The 11,140-nt window shown below is 39.8% G+C and overlaps 1 protein-coding gene across 1 annotated transcript; it reads left to right on the top strand.

Moving 5' to 3' along the window:
• The first annotated feature begins 814 nt into the window (after nucleotides 1-814).
• Nucleotides 815-10,862, top strand: LOC115674304 (disease resistance protein L6-like). Its single transcript, XM_030596664.2, has 7 exons — nucleotides 815-896; nucleotides 2,184-2,415; nucleotides 2,555-3,154; nucleotides 4,001-5,150; nucleotides 5,744-6,025; nucleotides 7,981-9,890; nucleotides 10,649-10,862. Exons 2-7 carry the CDS (start codon nucleotides 2,357-2,359, stop codon nucleotides 10,713-10,715), a joined length of 4,068 nt encoding a protein of 1,355 aa, XP_030452524.1. The 5' UTR covers nucleotides 815-896; nucleotides 2,184-2,356; the 3' UTR covers nucleotides 10,716-10,862.
• The last annotated feature ends 278 nt before the right edge of the window (nucleotides 10,863-11,140 follow it).

The raw sequence follows: 11,140 nt of genomic DNA, 5'->3' as shown, positions 1-11,140 counted from the left end.
CCTGCTTCTTCTCACCCGCTCGTCCCTCTCCCCGCCCAGCCACCGTACGCCGTTCGACCCGCCGCCGTACGCCGCCTTCTCGCCGACGAGCCGCCACCACCTCGGCTCCACCCCAACCGAGTCGCGCCACTGCCCGTCGCCTCGCGACCGCCTGTCGCCGGTCCGCCCAAGCCACCGCGAGTGCTGCCCTCTGCCCGGACCAGCCTCCACCGTCGTGCGCCGACGTCGCCGCGCGTCCCACCGCCGCACGCCGCTCGCAGGGACGCTGTCGGTCTAGCCGCTTTTCCCCCTGGCCGACTGCCCTCTTCTCCTTCTCTCTTGTCGCAAGAGCACCAGCTCGCCGCCGCGGCTCAGCGCTGCCCAGCCGTCAGCCGGCCCGTCCTGCCTCGCCGCGCCGCCTCCGACCGTCGCCGGCCCTGCCGTTTCCGCCACCCGACTCTCCTTCCCCTGTTCTGGCTTCCCTTCCCCTGTTTCACCCGCCAGCTGTCGCCGCGCCCGACCGACCGGTCGCCGCCGTCGCTGCTGGCCACTGCCGCCCTCGCCGGCTCGCCACCGCCACCTAGCTCCCCCCTCAGCCGCCGTTGCCGCTGCTGTTCCGGCGAGACCTCCCTCTGCCGCTCCATCCCCTGTTCCGCCCTCCCCTGTCCTGTTCCCGTCGCCCCTGCCGTCCCTCCGGCGACGACGCGGCTGCTGCTGCCTCTGTCCCGGCCGCTGGCTCGCCGTCGCCGCCCTTGCTAGCAGCTCACCATCGCTGCTCAGCCAGGCCAGCCGAGGTGCCAGCCGCACGAGCCGTCGCCGCCGTGAACCGCCGAGTCGCTACTGTGCCGACGCCGCTGCTGCTCCGTTCCGGCAGTCTTGCTGCCCTCCACGCTTGACCGTTCTCGCTTAGGCCCGAGGTAAGCGACCACTTAAACCTCATATAGGACTTCGGGTATTTATCGGACTTGTTTAGAGGCTAAATCGTGTGGATTAGGGGCTGGGTATGACTGATTTTGGTTGCTGGAATTGCGGGCTGATCATGGTTGAAACGCGGGTGGATTGGGGTGATCTAGAGACTTAATTAGTGGCTGGTATGACTGATTTTGGTTCCCGTTTCCTTTCACAAGTAACAATAAAGAGGTCCTCAATCAACACTGAGGAATTTTGACTAATGTGGATCCAATGGTTGAAACCAAACAGTCCTTCATAGAAAAGTTTGTAGTGTAATGCGACAAATTCTTAACATTTAAATACCCAACAACGCAATATTAATCTAATCGTTCTTTCCTACCTCAATCCTCCAACCACTGGCCGGGTGGTCACCAGAGCTTCGACTTTCGAGGCTTGCGTATTTTACCACCAAACCTACTCTTGAGATTCGTTTCTTTGTTTCATCTATTTTAGATAAGGAAAAAGTAATTATGATAAAGTAGGACCTCTTTGAGATATATATATATATATAATATAGATGAAGTTGAAGTTATCCATTTCATCTTGACACTTTTAATAATATCCCGATGACGAATGTTTTATTCACGATCTTGAGTTGATCAAAAAAGAAAGGTGTGCCTCCTTTTTTTTTTTTAGCTCTAGCAGGCTGAAAAGTAAAAAACTCACCCAAACACGTTTATTTTGGCTTAAAAAAGCAAAATTCAACCTCTTCACTTTCTCGCCAAAAGCTGAAGTATCTCTGTAAATATTAAAAAGTGATGAAAGATTATATTTAAATCTACATGTCAATATCTGTGTAACATGAAAGTTTCAGATCCCAAGAGTGGAAAGAAGAAATCAAAGTGTGCATTGCAAAAAGATAAAAGTCAATCTGGAGATGCCATTCATTGTCCAACCGCATTACTTATGCTGTTTCTTTTGTTGCAAAGGAAGGCCTACTACCATTCCTCCATCTTCTAGCTCTTGTAGTTCTTTTTGGCCAAGTCACAATGAAAAGCACGAATAGGTCGGAAGAAGGAAAAACTGAACCATTTCCTATTTACTTAAAGGTAGAAAAAGGACATGTACGTTTCAACTTGGGACAAATCTAGCCAATGTTCCTTTAACCCCCGTTAAAACATGCAATATTCTGATAAATCTCTCTCGAAATTTCAATTTTGCCCTTTCCCGTTTTCTTTTTCTACTGGTTGTGGGAATTTTCCCTTTTTTAATAGTCTGCTAAATCTGTTGTTGGCTATAATTGTTTCCCCCAGGAGGACTTTTGCCCTTGCCCTCTATTGTTGACTCCTCTCTGTTTCTGTCCGCCTCCTTCTCTTCACCTTGAGAAAATACAGTCGATCTTCCTTCACTGAACCCTCCCAATTAGCTCTCTTTACAGAACGCTTCTCCTCTGTGGGTGAATACAGCTGAGAGGATCGGCCCACAGATGGGATCCAATGGAGGTCCGGCTCTTATCACGATCCTCGCTTTGGCTGTAGCACGAGTGTAAGTGCTCTAATTCCACTTCTTTTCGATCTCTTGTTGACAGGTAATGCACAATAATATAAAACTTTGTTCCTGTACATGTTCGATACAATTCAGCCTACTTGTTGAATTAACATTCCTTATTTTTTGTCTCGATCAGGTTACGAGTCTGTAATTTTTGTCTCACGGACTCGAGGAGAAGTAAGGACTCAGAGTCAACCTCGAGAACGGACGATGGGTCTGGAGAAGAGGAGGAGTCATTAAGGAGGGACTTGGAGTCAACCTCGAGAACCGACAGAACGTCTCGTGTGCAATACGATGTGTTCCTGAGTTTCCGAGGACCTGATACTCGTAATGGATTCGCCAATTGCCTCTACCATCGCTTGAGAGATGCCGGAATCCGTGTTTTCTTGGATGACGAAGAACTCCGAGTCGGTAAAGAAATTGGTGAAGAGCTTTTGACAGCACATGACAAGTCTCGAATCTACATACCTATCTTCTCTAAAGGTTTTGCTAATAGTTCGTGGTGCCTCCGTGAAGTTGCACACATGGTAAAATGCACCTCAACATCAAATGGGAAGAAAGAGATACTTCCCATCTTTTACGATGTGGATCCTTACGATGTTAAGCTCAAAACTAAGTTGTACAAAGAAGCTATGCCCAGGCACAAGAAGAAGTTTGGCTCCGATGAATTGAAGCGGTGGGAAAATGCCCTTGTTGAGGTTGCACGTATAAAGGGATGGGATCTTAAAGGCAAAGGGTAAATTTCCTCAAACTTTTCGTGGTTAATACGCACATTTCATTGAATGAAAGTTTGTCCCTCAAAATTCTCAAACATAAAGGCATTTGGACATTTTTATTTAAGATTTGCATTAGAAGTTAATGAAAGCTAGACAAAAACAACCGAAAGCCCACAATAGAAAATAGAAAATGGCTAATCTTTTTAAAGCACAACAAATCGGATCAAACCCAACCCAGATAAGGCATTTTTCCAACTTTTTAATTAATCATATTCTTCACTTAATAAACTGTTTTACTTAACCGTATTACCATAGTAAGTATAGTGGAAATCCTGCGATTTTCTGTATTTTTCACCTCCCATCATAATCACTAATTTTTTACAATAACAAACTTGTGTGAAATTGTTGAATTAATAGGAGCATTGCGATTTTAAAATTATACCAAGACATGATTAGAATTTCTTCTAAAAATAGTGCATAATTAACATTTAAAAAGTGCACATGCGAAGCATCTATGCAAAAAAGGGACGTTTAAAAGATCTTACAAATTCGACCCAAAAAAAAAGATCTGACAAAATTTTCCTATTATGAAACATTAGAATAAATAATTTAATGAAAATAAATTATTGATATAGTATGAAGAAATTGAACACAAAAGGTAATGAGGCGTGGGTGAAAAACTATGTCAAACCCGCAAAAAACTATGTCAAACCCAACCTGCACCCAAAAATTTTCAGTTCAACTAATTATGATGCTTAATTTCCATTCGTTTGGGTAGTTGAAATAGCTATGTATCTACATGTTCCCTAGAGTCCTGAAATTTATCATGTCTTTGATTGAAAAGAAATTTTCATGCTTTACTACAGCCAAGGAGAACAAATTGAATCGATTGTTGAAGAGGTTTCCCGTAAGCTTAATACAAGACACATGATTGTGACTGAACATTTGGTTGAAGATACTGCTCAGATGGAAGCCATAATGAAATTGTTGGATGTTGGCTCTGGTGGTGTACGTTTTGTCGGTATCCATGGCATGGGTGGTGTTGGAAAAACAACTCTTGCCAAAGTCATGTTCAACAAATTATCTTCTCACTTTGAGCGCTGTAGTTTTCTTGAAGACGTTCGAGCATCATCGCAACCTCATGGTGGCCTTATAGAATTGCAGAAAAAGCTCTTATCAGATTTGGCCGGTCATGGGATTGCTAACCAAATTAAAGATGTTGATGGTGGGATCACAATGATCAAAAAATCATTGAGTATTAAAAAAGTACTCATTGTTCTTGATGATCTAGACAAGAAAGAGCAACTCGAGAAACTAGCCGGAAAATCTGATTGGTTTTGTTCTGGTAGCAGAATCATTATCACAACCAGGGACGAAAGCATCCTGATGACTCAAGTGAGCTCATCTAGTAAAAAGGTCCTCAACCAACCCCAAGGAGTTTTGCGTTATGAAATTCAAGGAATGAGATTTGATTTAGCGCTTCATCTATTTTATAAGCATGCATTTAGAAGTGACTCTGGTGTAGAAGAATATGATGCTCTTTCGAGAGAAATTGTTTGTACAGTGGGCATGCTTCCTTTGGCTGTTGCGGTTATAGGATCCAATCTTTTTGACTGGGGCAAAGATTTGAGGCATTCGGATAAAATAGAAGTATGGGATGAGACGCTGAAGAAGTTAAAGGAAGGTCCTTTTGAGGATGTTCGAGATACATTAATGATAAGTTATGAACGATTAGAGAATAAGCACCAAGAAGTATTTCTCGATATAGCGTGCTTTTTCATCAATGCCGACAAAACATATCCGGTTATCATGTGGAAGGATTGTGGATACTTTCCTAGCATTGCAATAAGAGTTCTCTCTCAGAGGTCCTTGATCAAAATTAGAGATGATAATAGGTTTTGGATGCATGACCAAGTTCGAGACTTTGGAAGATACATTGTTCTTGAAGAATATCCTCGCAAGTTTTGTAGGGTGTGGATTTGTGAGAAAGCCCTAAACCTACTGGGGAGAAAAAAGGTAAACGGGAACTGCATCTATTATTTAAAGTACAGCAATTTGGTTGAAATCTGCATCCAATTGATAGCTTTGATTAACGTCGCTTTTGTCTTGCGCTGGTTACATCTCTCTGTCAAAGCCTTCAGGTCAAAGGTCTAAAATTTTGAAGAGAGAGTCAAAAGAGATTGCCTGACAGTTGGCTTTATTTTCTTGATTCTAGTCTATAGAATGCAGTTTTTTTCTTTTTGAAATTTTGCAAAAACAAAGAACAGTTCACGTGTGATCCAGGTAAAATGAAAAAAAAAAAAACTTGCTTTATCAAGAATTTTAAGATTATTTGCAACCCCGATTTTTTAGAATAAACTAAGAAGAAATTTGAATTAATATGCAAATTATATTTCTTGAACATATGATACCTTCAGACTTGAAAATTAGTTTATGTAGATGAGGAGGAAACAACTAATTATTGCAAAAAAGAGTGTGCCGTAGTTTTGGAAAGCGTATGTGACGAGCTCAGCCATTGGAGAAATTGTTTGACCGTGATTTTGGGTCCTCTCTACTGTAGCTCTGTAAATCATATGTCGCATGCTCAATATTGAGTCTGTGATATGCAGAGAAATGAAGATGTAGTAGCATTAAGCCTGACTTCCGATGGCTGCAACCACAGCATTGCATCTGAAGAATTAGCTGCTCTACCAAATCTAAGGTTTCTTCGAGTGAAAGGCAATGATTTTTTTGGCAACTTCAAGAATATTCTTTCGGAGCTAAGATGGTTTTCTTGGGAAATTACGACTAAGGAATTTTATGCGGAGAGTTTTCATTTTGCTAATTTGGTCGTGCTAGACCTTTCAAGGAGCAATATCGAAGATAATTGGGGTGGATGGAGCCAAATCCAGGTACGATATACCTTACTCTATTCACCTTCTTTCCATTCTTACTGATCATTCAATGCACGGTACTCATAAATGGTGTGCTCCCTAATCTAAAATATTTTGTGCTAGTCTAACATCTAGGATCGACTACAACTAGCTAAACACATTTTGTAAAGAAAGGAGAGGAAGCTATAGAATCACATGGCATCAGCATATCATCCCGGTAAATGATATTACGAGCGAAATATCATTGTTGTTCTATATTTCATCCATTCACTACAGATTGCTTTAGTGATTGAGCCACAGATAAATATGATATGCTTAAAATCCGTACTAGCAAGAATCATTGGCTGTGCTCTGTGCTCACCAGTCCTTAGTATTATTCAAGCACCATCATCGCCTTGGTTTGAGGAATTCAAAATTTACCTACTTTGGAGTTTGGACTATGGATGATTTATGGCTTGTTGTACTCGCTTTTCTAATAGCTAATTGTTGAAATGTTGTCCCACATTGTTTGACAATGAGTCTTATATGCTCTTTATATGCATGCGGTCTCTCTCTACCCATCAGCTTAAGCTTTTGGGTTGGACTTTCTAACTTGATATCAGAGCAAATGTAACCTTGTTCGCTTATGTGTGTCCATCCACCCGGGTCTCTCCTAGACCTTTTTTAAAAATGGAAGAGTAGACTTTGGTGTTCCTATGGTACAACCTTGTATTGTACATCTCTCTGTCTATGACACTTTTAAGATTGGATCACGGCAATATTTTGTAACATTGTAAATTTCTTTTGTGACGCTTTACAATTTTGTTTTTTGTAACTTAATTACGACTCTATATCATGAAGATGCATGAGTGAGCAATATATAAAAGTGCCCCATTCTCACATGGTTTATAGACTCGAAATAACGTTCCATGTGTAACTTTTTTAAACCATGGGAAGATTTAAACTTCGAGAGCCATTTACAAGTAGATTTCTATAAATTCATTGCCGAAAGGGAAACTTGTTTGTGCATTGTAAATTTGAATGTTAGATGGTAAATTTGAAATATCATTGATAAGAAAAAACTGATTGGCAACTTTTTAGTCTGATAAATTATCAAATAACTAACAGTGTTACCATCATTAAACCTCATACCAGATTACCAATTGCTCTTGAATATTATAAGTGATCCCCTTCATTAATTAGTAGATAACAATTTGCGTAGATACTTTACTATAGCATCGTTTAATTGTTGTAATTTACAAATAAAATACTATTTGCCATGGTAAATGGTTGGTAGATTATGGCCATTGCTTCGATTTTACCGAGTACCATGTTTTTTTTTTTTCAGTAACATACAAATAAAATAATTGATTTATCAGGTTGAAATAGCCTCGTAGACTATGAACTGTCGTTCGCTTTGACAAGCGAGCACGATTTTCAGCTGGTGGACTATGAATTGCTTACATAATTAATTAACTAGTAGAATTGGTTAATGCTTGTGAGTCAGTAAAAGACTAACCAAATAATAGATTTACTGGGCTTGCCCTAGTAGATTATAAACAGCCTTTCGTTTTTTACAAATGAGCAGGTTTTTTCATTTCTAGATTATGAATTAATTGCTTATATACTTTACTAGTAGTATCGATTACTAGTGCTATTTTACAAACAAACAAATTGTATAATCACAATAAATCTCTAGTAGCTTATGAATTTCACTACTAACTTATTATTTCACCTCTAAGATTTAGTTAAGGGCAGTAAATTTATATAAAAAAATTAACAATTTTCAATTACATTGACGATACATGTTTACCATGAATGGATGATTATTTAGTCTTCCCCGAAGGAAGTGTTAGAAGCCACCTAGTTGCGCCATTTACAAGTAAACAAGGGAGTATATTGAATTATAAAAATGAGAATAATTACTTACATTAAAAATCTAGAGTGGTTGGTGTATTTCATTCTTTTTAATTTCACATTTTCTTTTTCTACAGATGACCAAAAAATTAAAAGTTTTGGATTTAACGGATTGCACAAAGTTGAGGAGGACACCCGACTTCTCTAATTTCACGTCCTTGGAGACATTAATACTTGCTCGGTGTTCCAACTTAATCACAATTCACCCCTCCATTTCTGAGCTTCAACTCCTAGAGACTTTGAATATCAAAGGGTGTAGTTCTCTTGGGGAGTTGCCCGAAGAAGTCTGTTCTCTACAATCTTTGAAGCAGATTGTCATGCCCCAAAATTTTCAACCCTTGAAGCTTCCGGTGAGATTTGGCAATTTGAAATCTTTATCGAGCTTTACATTAAACAAGAACCCTAATATCTGCCAACTTCCTGACTCAATTGGAGAGGCGGCAAATCTTACACGCTTAACTTTACGCGGGTGCGTAGGGATAAAGGAGCTTCCAAGCTCAATTGGGGAGTTAAAAATGTTGGCAGAGTTGGATGTATCAACGTCGGGCTTAGTTGCACTACCTGATTCTATCGGAAATTTAAAGAAACTAAAGGTGTTGAGTTTGTGTAGAACGAAGATAAAGGAGATTCCTCATACTATTGGAGGACTAGAGATGCTTGAAGGTTTATATGCCAATAAATCCTGGGATCTGACTGATAAAAACTTGGAGGAAATTGGAAAGCTATTCCATTTGAAGTCATTGAACTTAGCATTTACTAGTGTTTCTAGATTGCCTCCAGAGATAAGTCGTCTCCATCTCCAAAAACTTAAAGTGGGTTCGATTGAGCTTCAACAAGTGCCGGCTCTTCCATCAAGTTTGAAATCCCTTGCGGTTCAAGCTATGGACTTCTCTCTTGTCCCTCACCCCTCAAGCATCACCAATTTAGAACATCTGGAATTACATAGATTCAGTAATTTGAGAAGTAGATATCATTCTAATAGGCAGGACTATGACTCAAAACTTAAGGTAGCTTTGATGAGGGAGCAACCATCCTATCAGCTACCATCTCATTTGTTGACCTTGAAACTCAAAAGTATTAGTCCACTGCCGCATTTTTCCAACTTATTAAATTTGACGGTTCTGCATATAATTGAAAGTCCAATATCACACCTACCTGTCACTCTAGGTCTAACACATTTGAGGGAACTGAACATAACAAGATGTGAATCCCTTGAAAAAATACCTGGTCTGTCACTCTTGAGGAGTCTAGAGCGCTTGGAACTGAAGGGCCTAAATAGGCTAGTTGAGATTCAAGGTTTGTCGGAACTAGAATCTTTGCAGTACCTCCTTCTTTCCAGTTGTGATTTAATAGGACAGTTACCCAATTTATCCAAGTTGGGTAAGCTACAACATCTAGAGCTAGAAGCTTGTCCAAATTTAAGACCCATTGAGGGCATTGAGGGCTTAGAAAGTTGGGTGTTGGACAGTCGTGGCCACACTTTCCTAGAAAGATTGTTGAGTATCTCGAGATCAACTTGGCTTTCCCACAAATTACCTATGTACGATGTGTTCCTGAGTTATAAGGGACCAGACACTCATCATAGCATTGTCGATTATCTTCACAATGGGATGTGGAATGATCAAATTCCTGTTTACAGTGATAACGATGACTTCAGATCCAATGAAGGGATTGGAGAAGAGATCCTACAAGCACTCGATAACTCCAATATCTACATACCCGTCTTCTCTAGAAGCTACGCTTCCAGTCATTGGTGTCTCCGCGAACTTTCCCACATGGTAAAATGCACATCAGAATCAAAGGGGAAAAGAAGAATCCTTCCCATTTTCTACGATGTGGAGATTGATGATGTTAAGCTCAAAACTGATTTATACAAAAGCGACCTAGACAGGCACCAAGCGAACTTTGACCACATAGAAGTGGAGTCATGGAAAGAGGCCCTAATTGAGGTTGCAACAATGAGGGGTTTCGTCTTGAAAAATAACAGGTAATTCTGCTATTTCGCCACTAAATCACGAGGTAAATAAGTCATTCAATTGAACTTTCCCAACACGAAGAGTTTCAAAATTACTTCAATGCAACCCTTTTTACATATAAACGGTTGTCCACTCAAGCAAATTCAATCCTATGGAATAAGAAGCTGATCCTTCTAGTTTGTAATATCCGGAGGAACTCTGTGGTTGAACATAACATAATTGCATACTGGTACAGCGGCACATTTTTTTGTTTTGTTTTGTTGTCTAAGTTAAAAATCTTTAGGTTTTAGTGGTTTGAGAAATCAAATCAACAATTAGATCATCATTTTGAGGGAAAAAAAATCACAAGTGCCATAATTTTCGTACAACGCTCATTTGAGTGTCATAACTTATGTACGACGCCTACTTGAGTATCATAATTTTTTTCCCAATTACTTCATTGCTATATAACTTTTTAATTTATCACTCAAGTGCCATAACTTTTTAAAAATGTTTACCACAAGTGCTATGCCAAGTCAAATTTTCAACACTTGGATGAACATTTAAAAAAAATTGACACTTAAATGATCGATTGAAAGTTATGGCACTCGAGTAAATGTTTTTTTAGAAGTTATGGCACTTAAGTGGTGGAAAAAAAAGTTATGGCACTTAAGTGAGCGTTCTACGAAAATTATGGCACTTATGGTGTCTTTATCCCTCATTTTGATATCCTTTAAATTTCTATCTGTCCAACTAAAATGAGCTACCCTTCAATTGTGCATTGCTGCAGCTTCGAAGAAATACTTCAATCAGTTATTGAAGAGGTTTATAGAGCAAGGAAATTGTTAGACGAGTGACTCTGAAGCCTTCTTTTGGTCGGTTGTCAAAGAAAAAGTGAATGGATTTGCTATCAATGTAATGAAATTCTCCCTAACTACATTCTGATTCTATTGTTAGAGGATCTAGATATTTTATTTGGTAATGAAATTGGTTTACGATGCTAATGCTTAGGTGTATTATTTACAAGGTGAGCTTATTTGTATGAACGAGTATATCAATGAACTCCCATGCTTTATTAGAGGGTTAGTTAAGCTTATACGTCAGTGTTTACAGGCTGCTTTGCATTAAAAGGAGCTTCCATACATAGTTTGGAAAATTTAAATCGTTGGTGGAGTTGGATTGGCAACTGTTGAAGCTACCTGATTTAATCAGAAATTTAAAAAGAACCGAAACTAACTAGGATGGGCTATTCATCCATAAGAATGTCACATGATGCTATTGG

The sequence above is a fragment of the Syzygium oleosum genome, unplaced genomic scaffold (assembly GCF_021117445.2).
Source record: "Syzygium oleosum isolate NSW1041296 unplaced genomic scaffold, Sole_v2.1 Sole_v2.04, whole genome shotgun sequence".
Lineage (NCBI taxonomy): Eukaryota > Viridiplantae > Streptophyta > Magnoliopsida > Myrtales > Myrtaceae > Syzygium > Syzygium oleosum.
Note: the sequence above shows the minus strand (reverse complement) of the source record. Positions and strands in the feature narration are given on the sequence as shown.